This window comes from Rutidosis leptorrhynchoides, chromosome 6 (genome assembly GCF_046630445.1).
Source record: "Rutidosis leptorrhynchoides isolate AG116_Rl617_1_P2 chromosome 6, CSIRO_AGI_Rlap_v1, whole genome shotgun sequence".
In the NCBI taxonomy this organism is placed as follows: domain Eukaryota; kingdom Viridiplantae; phylum Streptophyta; class Magnoliopsida; order Asterales; family Asteraceae; genus Rutidosis; species Rutidosis leptorrhynchoides.
Window position 1 is genome coordinate 336,849,121 of NC_092338.1, and position 16,165 is coordinate 336,865,285.

At 35.2% G+C, this 16,165-nt stretch overlaps 2 protein-coding genes across 2 annotated transcripts; both read right to left on the reverse strand.

Moving 5' to 3' along the window:
- Nucleotides 1–562: 562 nt before the first annotated feature.
- Nucleotides 563–3,684, reverse strand: LOC139854741 (protein FAR1-RELATED SEQUENCE 4-like). The gene is made up of 6 exons (XM_071844028.1): nt 3,542–3,684; nt 2,347–3,399; nt 2,022–2,240; nt 1,119–1,938; nt 983–1,033; nt 563–832 (listed from the first exon to the last, which is right to left on the reverse strand). Exons 1-6 carry the CDS (start codon nt 3,682–3,684, stop codon nt 563–565), a joined length of 2,556 nt encoding a protein of 851 aa, XP_071700129.1.
- Nucleotides 3,685–5,125: 1,441 nt separating this feature from the next.
- Nucleotides 5,126–10,316, reverse strand: LOC139855391 (protein ADP-ribosyltransferase PARP3). The gene is made up of 16 exons (XM_071844607.1): nt 10,003–10,316; nt 8,997–9,192; nt 8,302–8,415; nt 8,148–8,205; nt 7,991–8,060; nt 7,721–7,895; nt 7,498–7,631; nt 7,154–7,391; nt 6,867–7,071; nt 6,626–6,786; nt 6,334–6,543; nt 6,155–6,257; nt 5,988–6,070; nt 5,722–5,865; nt 5,454–5,636; nt 5,126–5,363 (listed from the first exon to the last, which is right to left on the reverse strand). Exons 1-16 carry the CDS (start codon nt 10,314–10,316, stop codon nt 5,268–5,270), a joined length of 2,484 nt encoding a protein of 827 aa, XP_071700708.1. The 3' UTR covers nt 5,126–5,267.
- Between the last annotated feature and the right edge of the window lie 5,849 nt (nt 10,317–16,165).

The following is a 16,165-nucleotide window of genomic DNA, read 5'->3' on the forward strand; positions in this document are numbered from 1 at the left end:
TATTATTTATAAATACTCTCCTTTATTTTTGCTTATTAGTTAATTGATATATTTTTCATTTTATAACAATAAATAATCAAGAATTTTAACCATCAAATTTATTGATACGTAATAAATCTCATATAACTTAGATTAATTTATTTTTTAATCAAAATCTTTGTGTGTTCCCATTCACACTCACCGACTAAAATTACCCAAAAAGTATCAAAGGGTAATTACAACCCAAACCCATTAACAATTTGATCTAGATCTTAACCTCCAATCAAACCGATAAAAAACAAAAATAATCACCGTGTCTTATTTTGCTAGATGTAATTTAACCCGTAAAACCATAGCACGGATTGACTGTGACATCGGTTTATGGATTAGTCACTCAAATGAACAATAAAAGTTCAAAAAACACAAACTTGTAATAAAAGTACGATATGTTCAACAATAATCAAATAAATTTCAATGTCTAGCACAAAAGAGTGTACATCATTTCATGCTATAAAGTAGCTAAACGCATGATCATAATCATGTGATAAACAAAAAAAAATGAGAAACGAAACTGTGACATCGCTTATGGGGGATACAATGCGTTGTTTGGAGGGCCAAATGGCATATTATATGATGCGTTTAGAGAGTTGATATGTGATGATTGTTGCATTTGAACATCTACATGTTGCATAGGTGGAGGTACTTGTTGAAAAACATGACTGTATTGTGACGAGTATTGTTGCATAGCACTCGGAACGAATCCACTCGAAATGAATCCACCGTATTGAAATGGAAAATTAGTGTACCCATTTGAATTTGTAGCAGTTGGAAGATAATAGTCATTTTGATCTCCCTACAATCAAATTCACAAACCTTATTAGTTGGGTCCCTTATAGCACTTCGACATAAGGAATATTAACATAAACATATATGATCCGGGACGAAACTCGTTAATCACAACCAAATAATTCCTCTAATTTATAGATGATGCTATTAAATTTACCTCTTTCACTGTTTCATTATCCACAGCTCTACCTCTAACTTCATCCAAAGTCTACAATTACAAATAATCATAAAATAAAAAAAGTTAAGACAACACATTGACTAGCTTACTGAAATAATTTATATATTTGAAGTACCTTCTTCTTTTTCGTAATATTTTTAACGATTTTTTCAGACGTAGACTGTAATCTCTTACTCGGAGGACGACCTTTTCTGCGCACTGCTGGAGGGTCACGAATCTTGACATTCTCATTATTAAAATCATTGTTCCGTTGTGTACACATGGTGCTACCATTATTAGTTTTCTCACCCAATATTTCGCTCTTTAACTCGTTAACCCGGTCAAGTACAAGACTACATTTTTCGTCTAGGTCAGATGCCAAGTCTGCAACTTCGGAAAAAGCATGACACATTTTATCATAACGACGACCAACATCCGAGACAACCCAATCACTGTAATTTACTTTCACCTTAGTATGTCTTCTCTTGATATCTTTTCTCCATCTTTGCAAGATGTATTTACTCGGAATCAAATATACATTTTCAGTAGTTAGCACCGTAAGTACATGCCTACACAACATTCCTCTAAACTCAAACAGACGACATATACACCTAATATCACATTCTTCAACCGAATCCCCCTTTTTGAACCAAACTGAAAAGTGTTTCTTCATTAGATTTTCATTATCTATTACATCCTCAATGACTTCATATTCTATGTACCCATCGTGTGATTTTATAAAGCCAATCCCACAATACATTTTTCCCGTCAACTCGACCCTGAACTCTTTGAACTTAGCATTGGTTAATATATCCTTCATTTGTTTTTCCATGGCATAACGAGTAATTGGCGGGTAACATGAGTTGTATGAATTAAAATCTTCAAGGTTCTCCTTCTCAGCCCTATCCCTCAATGCATTTTCATATTGTTCCACAAACTGTTTTAAAGTAGTTTTCCTATTTACATACTTGTCAAAAAATGAATTGATACTTTCACTCCGTTGTGTAGTAGACATGCCAGCCCAAAAGATATCTTTCACAAAGCAAGGGACCCATCTTTTTTTTCCTCATACAAAACCTTAAGCCACCTATTCTTTTCAAGCTTGTATCTATCAATCATCGTTTTCCACGCTACTTCAAATTCAACAGTAGTTAAACAATCATAAACAGCCTTTTTAAGCCTGTACTTAATTGATTTGTATTTTGCATGTTTACCAAACTTTTTAGGTATTTTGTTCATGATATGCCATAAACACCACCTGAATTCAATTAAAATACAAAGTTTATAAACTTTAAACTATGAAACCATAACACTAATAAAAACTTCGGTAGTTCTAGAATATAAATGTGAGCTATCCAATATACCTGTGACGCGAGTCTGGGAAAACAATCTCAATTGCTTTTTTCATAGCTTGGTCTTGGTCCGTGATAATTGCATTAGGAGCACGACCTGACATACACGAAAGCCAAGTTTGAAAGAGCCACGTAAATGTTCTAACATCTTCATTTGAAATTAGTGCACAACCAAGCAATATTGATTGGCCATGATGATTTACCCCTACAAAAGGAGCCATTGGCATCTCATACTCATTTGTTAAATATGTTGTATCAAATGTGACAACATCACCAAATTCCTCGTAAGATGCCCTACACCTTGAATCTGCCCAAAACAAGTTCTTTAGTCTATTTTCCTCGTCCAATTCCCATGCATAAAAAAACTCACGATCGATAGATTGAACCTTCATGAAGTAACCTTGAATTGCTTCAGCATCTCCTTCTCCAAACTTCAACCGTTTGACTTTATTAATATAGTTACGACAATCTTTTTCTGTAAATGGTAAATTTTCATATCCTCCATTCTCGACAACCAACGTATTGAAACTCTTATTCATTCTTACCCCCGCTCTTTGATGAATTTCAAGTTGTCTTTTCACATGTCGATTTATTTTTCGGTAACAACGGTAAAATCTTCCTTTACTTGGACTAAACGAGTGATTATGTTCGAGATAAACTTTTGACACATGATACTTTTTATCGGCGCCAAGAACTACTCTAATTTTAGCACCACAATCAGTTTTTGTAGTGGGACGAGGGTTCAAACTATTTTTCGATTTGGACACCGACTTTTGAGCCCGATTACATGCAAAAGTAGCATACTTTATAGTGTCATCAATAGGATCCTTTTCTGAAGATCTTTTAAAGACTCCAAATCCCAATTTTTTTCCATAGTCTGCATAAAAGTTTGCAACTTCTTCAATTGTGTCAAAAGTCATGCCAAGTTTTGGTTCTTCCACGCTTTCATCATGTTGGACACTCTCATTATAATTTCTTTGACCACATCCATTCTCAATACCTTCTCCATCGTCTTCATTTCTTACATTATAAGTGGTCTCTTTTTCCATATCAACGTGATATTCTCTAGAGTTAAAAAAATATGTGTGCTATGAGTAAAGGTATAACAAATTTAATTATGTATAAATATATGTATCATCTGTAATACATCATTATCATATTCTATAATAAATAAAATAACAAGTTCTATAAAGAATTTAAATCTTACTCATTCATTCCTTCACCTTCATCGTCCATATTTTGTGTTTCTTCAAAATCCTTATTCTGAGTTTCTGAATCAGCATCATCAAATGTGGAAGTAAAAGAAGATGATTCATTGAGTGAAGATGATAAAGATGAATGTTGAACCATATTGATGAAGATGTTAGGGTTTTAATTTTTCAAGATAGATGCAATAAGAACTTACTGATAGAAGAAATTTTGTTAAAAAAAATAAATTTAATCTAAGTTATACGAGTATGAGATTTGTTACGTATCAACAATTTTGATGGGCTAAAATTCTTGATTATTTATTTTTTTAAAAATGGAAAATATATCAATTATCTAATAACCAAAAATAAATGGGAGTGGTTACAAAAAAGTCAATGTGCATGACCACATCAGCATGCCAATTCAGCAAGTGGAAACTTTTTGGTGAAATGAAGGTGGGTGTATCATTTCTCAAATAAAAGAGACGATACTAAATAAATAAAAAAACAAACAAATTTCAAAAAATTTCACCCTCGCCCAACGTTGACTACCCAACGAAAACACATAACGTCAAAGCTCGACGGCGTTTAGATGCCTAGCCGGAGTCGATGACGTCACTCCCGGCGTCGGATTGATTGAACGGTGAAAAATTGGGGACGACTTCGAGTGCTTTAATTATGAGGGTTTGCGAGTGCCTCTTCCTCCATTTTCTGCTCACTTGTAGGGGTCCGGATGTTCGAGGAAGTCGACTGAACATCTAAGCCATTGATGGATTTCGCCCGCATTCGATCCTCAATTCTAGTTCACTCTGATCGATCATGTTGGAATTGTGACCCATTAATTTTTTTGATGGAGGAGTATTATTTTAGGGTGTACCTGCACACCCTTTACTTCACAACATTACCGCATTAGAACATACATAGGGCATAATACTCCTTCCGCGCTTTCCCTGCCTTAGCGCCATCAAGTTAATTGTTTATACATTAGCCAAATGTTTTAAACTTAGAAATATTAGTGTACCGCCATCAAGTTAATTGTTTATACATTAGCCAAATGTTTTAAACTTAGAAATATTAGTGTACGTGTATATACATATATAAGGTAATTAACTAATGTACATATGAATACAATGTTTCTATTATTCAGGTTATCCGAGACGCAAAGAGAGACCAGAGAGACCATCCGACAAAGAGAAGTATTTTTCACTTGGAACCACCCAACCGCTACCGCTAATATCTTGGTTCGATACATAACCAAATAACCACTTCGAAACCCACAATTTGTTGATGGTATATTATTATTGGGTATATGAGTCGTAACCCACAATTTCGAAACATATTTTAACCAACCACTAGACAAAGCTCATGTTGATTCTATAGTCAAGTCCGTTCACCGTGTAAACAAAGATGCTGATTTTTTATGCCAGCCATTTCATCTCTTAATCAATACAGGAGTTCACACACACGACAACCAAATCCAATATTCACGTTCCCATTTGTCATAGTTTTCTCGAGTCAATATGTGAATTGAAGATATAGATACAAATGACATACATATATCATGAAACCAGGTACACTACATACATACATACATAAATATCCGATAATACATGACCCTTCAGTCTACGTTCGCAGATGATATCAACGGTTTTTACAGCAAAATAGACCATTGACGTTACCATCACACGCTATTAAAAGCCAAAAGAAACTAATCTACGCCAACAGTTTCATTACATGCCAACTATTTTACTCCATAGTAGCATCAGCTTCATCTGGATCGGCTTCTTCATACTCGACGTCCTGTTCTTCAAACTTCACACCAACCAGAAACTTTATGCTTACCTACAAGCCAGATCAGTTCAAATCAAACACACTCGCGTATACACAATACAACGTTTCCTATAAAAACCTATTAGTCGAACGTTCCTTTACCTGTTTGGGATCATAAACCGCGTACTCATTGTATTCAAGAACGCTATCTTTATGCTCCGAAGCAACCAAACTACCACACGGCACCTTAATATCATCTTTCCAAACAAAATGTTCTTTCTCGTCCGTTTTCTTTCTTCCCAACCCCTTCACTCCGGCTTTTTTCTCTTCTAGAGATTTCGTATCCTGCAAATTCAATCGCATTTTGTTGAATAGACCCAATGTTTTTATATGCCTAGTAAAACTCAAGTAAAATTAAACAATGTAGTACCTCAGGTGGAGTAGACATTTCCGTAATTTCCTCGCCAAGGCCCGCCACAGCTAAAACCAAAAACCCTTCTGGTCTGTCAACCGCCGTGTACCCAAATCGAGCTGCCTCCGCAGCTGCATCAGAACACACTATGGCCCTACCAAACTATAATTTAAAGCACAAAGGTTTTGTTATGTTACACACACACTAATATCATATAATATATAATATAAATATAAATAAATATATAATTATAATTGAAATGTAAAAGCTTTCTTAGTTCCCACCATATATCCTGAAACCGGGAGTGTGCATACGGCAGGTAAAAACCCTTTATGCAAGTGCCTCATTAGGTTCGAACTTCTTGTACCTGTAAGCGTAACAGATTAAAATGAATCACAATATCCAATTACTAAGCGAAAGTAAGCACTTGTTGTCTTATAACGTTCCTTACCACACCATAGAAGAACCTTGTTTGGAAGTTTCTTGATTTCATCATAAGAAGGTCCCGCACTCACTTCGACTTCGAATATGTTCTCCACCGACACTCCGTAACTCTATAACGGACAAAACAAAAAAACATCAGATTCGGATTTCAAATGCTAAACAGCAAGTAGAACAAATGATTCTTACAATCTCTCCAACTTTCACAGGCTCATAAGTCTTCTCAACGTATTTAAGGATCATCTTGTAGTCCTCCGATTCCTTATCCAAGGGAGAAATCGAGCACCCTAGCTTTTTGTATCGATCAAATAACGGGTCGTCGAGTGTATCACCACTCATGTCCCCTATAATCCTCGAAGCCACATTTATGTCTCGCACAGTTTCAAGTACAGACGCACCCTACCATAACATAAGTACATGTTAGCAAAATACATGCAAGCGTTAAAAATAAATGAAACTGAACAAGACGTTAACTGCTTACATGGTCTGCAACATCTTGGTGATCTCGAAATATGAAAGGCCTTGTAGAATGCAACAACGTGAACCATCTTTGACTAAAATCTGACCATATAGCGTTAGCACTCTGCTCGTGAACCTTCATGGTTGCAAACTTCTCCACAAATTCAAGTAAAACATCCTCACCTAAAACCACACACGTCAGCAACGATAACAAAAAATAAAAATAAAAAAAGAACTGAACTTTTTAAAAGTTGGAGCTTTACATCTTTTTATATGCAAATCAGTAAGCATGGCGACAGGGAGATCAGGTGCATCGAGTCCCAACTCCATTAAAGCATACCGATAAATCTCTTGACCACACAAGACTTTCATGAAATTAGCCACCATCGAATCAAGCTTACAATGAGCTGCGGCTGCACCGAGCTGCCTAAGACCAAGACCACCGTATCTTACATCGAACCCATCATCCTACACAAAACGATACACGTGAACAACAATTCATATGATGCACGTTAACAACCTCCACGAATAAACGGTAACAATAAGTCACCATGTCGATCGGGAAGAACTTTTGCGGTTTCTTATGAATTTTCTTCTCCCGTTCCCAAGGCTCGAACTCGTTCCCGGTTAACTCCTCAAACAATCTCGCAAACTCCTTGATCGCATCGTCTACGTTCTCCCACTCTTCGACTCTTACGTCTGCTCGTGGGTCCGCCCCAACTTTTCCCCTCTTGTAGTACAAGTGTAAACGGTTCTCGGGTACCATTATAAGTTGTGTAACACAAAACCTGCATACAAGCAGCGCGTAATCATGAAGTAACATATAAAGCGTAATCATAAAGTAACCAATAACCACATTCACCGAATAATTGGTAGGAACTAAAGGCAATTTACTCGTTTACTCTTCTTCCTCGGTCACAAACAGAAAACGCACAATTATATAAGATCCCGTCTTTCTCAAATATAACACCACCTTCTTTATCTAACTTGCTATCTTTATGTACCCCTCTTTTACCATACATCTTAACCTGCAAAAATACAACGAACCCGTTTAATAAAGATCGAGTCTTTTTGCAAAAAGATTGCGGAAAACGTTACGGAAATATCGGATTTTTACCTCGGCATTTAAAGATTCAAGAGCCTCTTGACTCGGATCTTGCTTATCCCATGGGATACCTTTTCCGTCAACAACAAGATCACTAGCAACATCATACGAATCTAGAGGCATTGGTTCTTGCTTTTCGATACTATCGTGCAACCAAGATTCACGCACAACAGGAGTACCACGTTCCCTGCTCGATTTCGCAATTTCAAGAAACGTAATTTACTACTTACATCAAAATAGGATTATTTTGTAAAATATATATAGATTGAAAGAAGTACTAACAATGCTTCTGTAACTTTAGATGAACCTCCTCGGTCGCGTTCGGATGCCGGCACGACTAAACACGTTACACCTAATACGAAAATCAATCATTATTAATTAAAGCATCAAATACTAGACACTCACATGAGCTAGAAACTAAGTTGTCAACGACCGATACCTATGATATGATTAGCTACTTTTCCACCATGTTTTTCGATCATTGACTTCCAATATTGCTGCAAAAGAATTAGTGAAAACTTCAATCCGAAAAATAATTATAACTCGAAAATTGGCAAAAAACGAACACTTAAGTGCTCTGAAACAGAGCTTACATGGGTGCGAGACAGTCGACCAGATAACGATATAACCATTCCTGCGAAGGGTTTATCTGTTGGCTTTAACTCCCTTTTTGGTCTTGCATTTGGATTCTGATGTTTCTTCAACAACTACAAACAAATTTCACACACGGAAAAAAAACGGTCTACCTCAGAAAAATCAATTAATTACGGAGTATTTACAAAACACCAAATAACAAAATAAACAAAATAGAACAGAAAAAACTTTTAGAAATGTGCAATTTGTGAAAGGCTAGCAAATACAGTAAGGTTTTTATCTTTTTAAGATAACAGTTACATAAATAAAAAATAAAAATAGGACAATGTTAAACAAGCCCTCATATGTACATTTTACTATTGTCTAGATTGAATTAATTGTAAAGTATAAACACATAGTATTCCTTCACGGTGACCTAAAATTATAAATAAGTGATCAAGTTATAGTATATGGTATAAATAAACATAATATTTACGGTTAATCTTACTCACTATCTTCTGGGTCGAATTATTATTATAACTACTCCTTCACGATAACTTTAAATTATAAATAAATAATTAACTTATAGTACATGGTAACATTCTCCATACAAGCAAAAAGTAAGACCAGCAATTACAATTATTTAACTATAACTGCTACCATAGAACCTAAACATAACAACGAACTATGTAATAGAAAGGAATAATGACCGTACCTCAGAAATGGCGGATTCTTGAACGAAATCGGGATATTTGATTGGTTCATCCAATCTATTAGGGTCTCTAGAGCTATAAGTACACGTGGACCACTCGCTATAAGATCCTCTACACACGTACTTCTGACCATCGTACTCAACCATCCCACCGCAAACCGGACAGTCGCTTAATGTCCCATAAAACATCATATCTTGACTGCACATACACACATTACGAATGTTATTTCATCCATGATATAATATAGTTGCTAAATTTAAATTAATGATGCTCAAAATCAAGGTCACAGCACATATATTACCACCATAAATATTTTTTTATGTCCCATTTAATTTCCTAACTCGGTTCATATTCATAGTAAAATTATACACAAGTTGTCACTCTATGAGTAGAGAAAGGATACTAGGCGTAATTTTACACTTCTAGTATAATTTTCTGACCTATAGTTAAAACATTTAAGGATGTTCCATATTCATACAAAGTAACAAAAATTGTAATTTATAAAATTTATATTTAAATAGTTTAATAGAATGAGTTTCATTTTGTAACCTAATACTCCCTAAGTTCCAATCCACAAAAAAAAAAAAAAAACAAATTATTTAAAAAAATATCATTATTTTAATTTTTACTCCATTTTTATCCACTTTTTCCCATATAAAGCAAAGGTATAAATATGCATATATAAAGCAAATAGCAAATGTATAAAGATTATATGCATAAGTCAAAGGTATAAATGAACTTTACCTAATTTAAAAAATATCATTATTTATAATTTTACTCTTTCTTTTTAACTATTTTTTCCCTATAAAGCAAAGTTATAATTATAAATATGATTAAAGCAAAGGTATAAAATAAAGAAAAGGTATAAATGAACTTTATCTCATCCGTAAACTTAATAATATGGACAATTAATTAGGGACGGAAGCGTACATATCTATTTTTAAGGTGTTTTTAGTGTATATGTATCATATATACGTACAAATATAATGTATATGTATACAAACATACCATCTAGGAACAACAGCATCATCGGAGCCTGAAGTCTCGACGTTATTGGCTTCGAGTATTTGGCGCATCTGGTCAATAGAAAGATGTTGACTTGTCGTTTTACAAAACTTATCAAACTCAATTATAACATCAGTAACAGATTTATTGTTTGAATTCCCATTATGCGTGTCTTCAGATTTGGGCTTCTTTTTAGGAGAATCATGTTCATGATCATGTTCTTGTTGTTTTTCAGCCTTTTGTTTTCTTGTCATGATGATTTTATCTTCTTCATTAGATGGTGGGTGGTTGTGTGATCGTGTTTCTTGAACCTTCATGATGATTGTCTCAAACGTTGATCAACTGTTTCGGGTAACAGAAAGTGATATGTGATTGTTTTTTAAGATTGATGAAGTGATAAACGGTAGAGGTGAATTTATTGTGTGCAAGGAGGTGGAGTAAATAAGAAAGTGACACGTAGATTTTATGTGGCTTGACTCTTGTTTGACACGTGTACTTTTAGATATACGTGTCTCTTTGTTAGATGACGCTGTTCTGTATCTGAGCATATAATAGCGGGACTTAAATATTGCCCGCCCTACCTTGTCAGTTTTTAGAATAAAAATATCACCCACGGTCAATAAGTGTGGGATGACGTGGTGTCTCAAAGTGGATTACATCTTGCCACGTAGATTTTTTACTTTCTAGTTCTAGTACAGTTTGCCAACAAGACTCATTGTGGTTTCTTTCATTAGACCACTCCCAACCATGACGTACTGGAGAGCTACATCAACGCCACATTAGCTTTCTCTCTCCATTTATTTTTCACTTCCTCTCCATCACACACCACTACCAACCATGACATCCTTCCTCCCCATCACATGGCCCCACATTTTTTTTATTAATATTTATTACTATTATTATTATTATTATTAATATTATTTTTATGTCAATTATATCTTTTTGAACAACACATTTTATTAAATTAAAAAGTTACGGTTACATTTTTTTGAAATTAAAAAGACATAAATTAAAATACAATACAAGAACATATAAATTAAACAAATAAAACACTACTCGTCGTCTTCGTCGTCGGATTGAAACGCGTTTTGATAAATTTTTTGGATCTTATTTTTGGCTCTCATCACCAACGCGTGTTGTTCGGGAGTCATGTCGGGTGCACAAGGTTGTGTAAGAAACGTTAAACTATCCAACATGGTACGCCTCTCGGTTTCAATGTATATTTTTTCCATGGTTAACCTTGTAGCATTTGCGGTTTCGATTAACGTTTGGCGGGCTTCCTCGGACGACAAACGTGAGGTCGCATCGGATGAACCCGAACTCCTATGAGTCTTGGAACTTGCACGACCCGGCGGACGACGTAAAGGTTCTTCATGGAAATTCGGAGCACTTTGATTCCCGGCTCCACCACTCGGACCCGCGGCTCCACCACTCGGACCACTTTCATTCGCGGGTCCATCACTCGGTAACTCCATCAGAGTATGTTTTTTGTTCACGACTCCTTCGTATGTTAAAAATTTCGGACATTCTTTGAGAACTTTCCACGCATCCTCGTATAAGAAGTTACGACCCATTTGATCCTTAAACGCACGTCGAGCATGTGACATGATATCGGCTTCGTTTTGGCCACTTTGCCAAAAAATTTCAAGTTTCGAGTAAATTCCGATATATAACTTGATATCTTTGGACATTTTGGTCCATTTTCCCGTAATTTGATCCATTCGACGTTGTTCCCGAACTTGCTCATTGTAAACTCTTTGGATCGTCCCCCAAAATGAGTCTTTTGCTTGATTAGTTCCCACCACCATATTTTCCGAAACTTGCATCCACACCGTTGCCAAAATCTACTTTCGTCGTCCGACCACGGACTTTTTTTGCAAATTACTTTCTTTCCTTTTCCTTTACGATTTCTCCCAACACGTTCTTCGTTTTGACTAACTTCAAATTCATCGGGTTGAGTTTCTTGAACCTCTTCGATTTGTTCTTCTTCGGATTCATTTTCGGAAGGAATTTGAGTAGGTACTCGAATTTGATTTTCTTGAAAACTAGGTTGTCGAATGACATGTTGTTGGATGACTTGTTGTTGAGGAACAAATTGTTGGACGTTAGGAAATTGTTGTTGAGGACGGTAGTTGGAATATTGAGGTGTAGAAACAAAAGCGGGTGAACGTGAAGCATAAGATGCGAACCCCAATCCTTGATTCGGGTTAGAAGATGAACCGGTAGGTGAGTTATACATTTGTGATTCAAGTAGCGTTTGGAAAAAATCATTACTTTGTTGTGTGTAGAACGGCTCGGACGTTAAATTTTGATTGTTCTTGGATGATTTTTTAGGCATTTTTTTTTAGTTGAAAATGGGTTTGAGATGAGTAATGTTGAAAAAATAATGGTTTTAGTTGGAAGTAAAAGAGTGTTTGTATGTTTATTTGGTAAAATATATTGGGTGTTTATATAGAAAAAAGAAAAGCAAAAAAACAAAAAAAAAAAAACCCCGTTGGTAGCCAACGGCTACTTCTGTTTCTGATTTTCTGTTTCTGATTTACTACCGTTGCCCGCCCTCAAACTGTGATACATATGATTTAATCGAGAACGGAAGCAGGAAAGAGATTGGAGGGCGGCCGAGGGCGGCTAGAATGCCATCGGCGCCCTCGAGGGCGGCGGAGGAGTGGGCTGAGGGCGGTTCCCGTTCTCGAACCGTTGGGAGTGGTCTTGCCTTGCTTCACGGTATAGAACGGATTTTGCTACTCCTTTTTCAACATAGTAAATAACTAAATACTATTCTGTCTTTTAAATTTATTGTATTTCAAATTCAAACATATATAGTTTTCATATTCATATTCATATGAATTGTTTTTAATAAAATTAAAGTTAGGGATGTATGCTCAGTAAATCAAATAAGGAGCTTATAATATCACGCCCCAAAAACTAGTTGTGTACGTGGTGTATAAAGTAACACATGTTTGCTCACTATTTGACCGTTTACTTCCTTGGAAATGGGTATTGAGGTCAGCAAAAATGGAGGGTTAAATCTTCTTAAGACATTGCACGTGGGAACAACCCCGTTACGTATTGCTGTTCACTTGGACAGGACCTCAAAAAATTGTCCTGATAAATAAATCCGTATGTTAACGAGTAATTTATAAGACACATGTTTTAGATTGTAGGAAAAATATTTATTTGTATTTTTAATTTTGGTTGAAAATTAAGGAATAAATATCAGCTTTTAGATTAATATAATTAATAGATAGAATTAAAAATGCAAGACAATCACATGTAATTGTCATGACAATCAAATGTGATTGTAAAGATTCAATTAATGTAATTGTAAGATGTCAAACAAAATTAAGGATTCAAATAAGTATTTCACTTCAATTTGAAAAACGTACATTATCATCATTTTATTGAAGAAAAACTATTAAATGTTATGGTAGAGTAATAAATTGATAGGGACAATGATCTTTTAGAAACAAACGCTTTCAATAAGAGAGAATAAATTGTAAAAGTCGTATGACTCAAACTGAAATAATAACTAATAAGGTGACTTCAACTTTGGGTTACAGGAATATGAAGGGAAAAAAAAATAACAAATTGGCTCTAATTCAAACTCCTAACAATAAGCAAATTCTAAGTTATCTAAAAAGTAACTTAAATATAGACTCCATAAAAAAAAAAAATTCTTATTCAAGGAGTACAACATTCTATCTTTTAACTTTATTGTATTTCAAACAAATATATTATTCATATTCATATAAAGTTTTTTGATACTCCGTCATTAAAGTTAGGGATATATGCCCAATAAACCAAATAAGACCATGTGTTAAGGAGTTGTATGGTGGCGTGGGGCTGTTAGGATTTAGGACTAAATAATATGAGTGATTTTCAAAAAATTACTCTTTCCACATATACAAACAAAGATAGTAACGATAAAAATAAAAATGCGATAATTTAACGTGGTTACATGTAATCAATAGTTGATTACTTTAATTCACGGATCAAACTAGAGAGATTTTATTGATAGACTTCGTGATACATTGTATGAGTTACATTAGGGTGCTTATATAGGCAAAACTCAACAAGTAAATAACTTAACGAACAAGAAAACTCGATTTTGGAAGCTTTGGCGACCAGTCCTCGACTCACGAGTCTTCTGCTTCTTTGTTTTGTTTAAGCTACTTCACCCCAACAATCTCCCACTTGAAGGAGACTTTTCCAATCTTCGTCAACTGAACACATCAACAAACTAACCAAGACTGTCAAACCATCATTCATACCGCCAAAACGCCATTTGGGACACGCACACTCAACACATACGTTTGATGAGTAGATTTTCGATACAAGGTCTTCAACACTTCTTGTTAGACTCGAACCATCATCTCTCTATCTCTCTAGTTTGTCATCTTCTCTCATCAATTCATGAGATGTAATGACCCTAACCCCTTATCGAAAAACGGACGCATATAAACCCCATATGCGGCGCATATGTAGTGTAATTTTGAGCCACTTGATGATAGACGAAAATATGCGGTGCATGAGATGAAAATTTGAGGTGCATATCCTGCTTAAGGGTAATATGCGGTGTAACGACCCGGCTTTTTCGACTTGCTTTTGTGCTTTGTGCTTTCACGAAACTGCGTATATGTGCGTACTGAGCTAGTTTATGCTCTGGGATCTTATTTAATGATTAATTACTTTCATTAATACCTTACAACGTGCTATTAAGTGTGTAATCACTTAACTTGATCCCCGAATGCTTTTACGACCGTTGGTGTCACTTGACGTTTGAAACGAGCTATGTACCTGGTACACGTTTAACTTTGGTCATATTCGGAATATTATGACTACGAAACACTAATTGTTATTTTATAATGACAATTACTTGGGTTTTTGGTTGCTTAATTACGCTTAGTAATTTACTAGAACACACTAGTTAGTCTTGTTGGACTTTCTACCTTGTTGGACTTTAGCCCACCCTACACTAGCTTGTGGACTATTTAATTAGCCCAATTTTAATAAGTTAGTGACCCATATTAATGTAAGACAAATGCCCATTTATTAGAGGGAACATACTAGCATTTTTGTTAACCATAATCACAATTGTTGCATGGGATCCCAACATAAGCACCAACTTTAGACAACTATTAACTAAAAAGCAAAGGTTGTCCCCCCTTGTCTCCTCCCAAACCCCACGGCCTAAGCACCCCTTCCCCCTATAAATACCACACAAACCTCCCCCATTTTATGAGACGACCCGTCCTAATCCATAAGTACGAATACAATAACATATGATTACATTGCGAGATATTTGACCTCTATATGATACATTTTACAAACATTGCATTCGTTTTTAAAGGACAAACTTTCATTTTATCGAAAGTTGACAGGCATGCATACCATTTCATAATATTCAACTATAAATGACCTAATTTGTCATTTACTTAATAATAATCTTTATTGAACTCAACGACTTGAATGCAACGTCTTTTGAAATATACCATGAATGACTCCAAGTAATCTTTAAAATGAGCAAATGCACAGCGGAAGATTTCTTTCAATCCTGAGAATAAACATGCTTAAAAGTGTCAACCAAAAGTTTGGTGAGTTCATTAGTTTATCGTAATCAATCATTTCCATAATTTTAATAGACCACAAGATTTTCATTTAATCATTACACATAACATGTGTATAAAAATTATTCATATGAATTGAACACCTGATAACCCATATTAACAAAATGCATCAAAATATCCCCAAGGATAAATAGAACCACTCGTCTGTAGAGACAGAACCACTCGTCTGTAGAGAATAGATCGACAGAACCACTCATCTGTAGAGAACAGAACCACTCGTCTGTTAGAGAATTGATCCATCTTTAGGATTCGCGTCAATTAGTGGCAATTATAATAAACACTAATTCTTATGTTACCAAGCTAATAGAGGTGCTATCCGGTATAGTAATTCAACCATAGAATGTAGCTTCAAGTACTTGTGTCTATTTCGTAAAACATTCATAAAAGCAGCGCATGTATTCTCAGTCCCAAAAATATATATTGCAAAAGCATTTAAAAAGGGAGCAAATGAAACTCACAATACTGTATTTCGTAGTAAAATTACATATGACGTCATTGAACAAGTGCAAGGTTGGCCTCGGATTCACGAACCTATATTA

What these genes read in the sequence shown, in the direction of transcription:
- LOC139854741 (XM_071844028.1), bottom strand. Translation starts at nt 3,684, where the DNA reads ATGGTTCAACATTCATCTTTATCATCTTCACTCAATGAATCATCTTCT. An exon ending in GAAGGTGAAGGAATGAATGA is followed by an intron (nt 3,400 to 3,541) that starts GTAAGATTTAAA and finishes TTTTAACTCTAG; the next exon opens with AGAATATCACGTTGATATGG. An exon ending in ATAATGAAACAGTGAAAGAG is followed by an intron (nt 833 to 982) that starts GTAAATTTAATA and finishes ATTTGATTGTAG; the next exon opens with GGAGATCAAAATGACTATTA.
- LOC139855391 (XM_071844607.1), bottom strand. Translation starts at nt 10,316, where the DNA reads ATGAAGGTTCAAGAAACACGATCACACAACCACCCACCATCTAATGAA. An exon ending in GATGCTGTTGTTCCTAGATG is followed by an intron (nt 9,193 to 10,002) that starts GTATGTTTGTAT and finishes GTGTATGTGCAG; the next exon opens with TCAAGATATGATGTTTTATG. An exon ending in CAAGGTTCTTCTATGGTGTG is followed by an intron (nt 6,071 to 6,154) that starts GTAAGGAACGTT and finishes TTACGCTTACAG; the next exon opens with GTACAAGAAGTTCGAACCTA.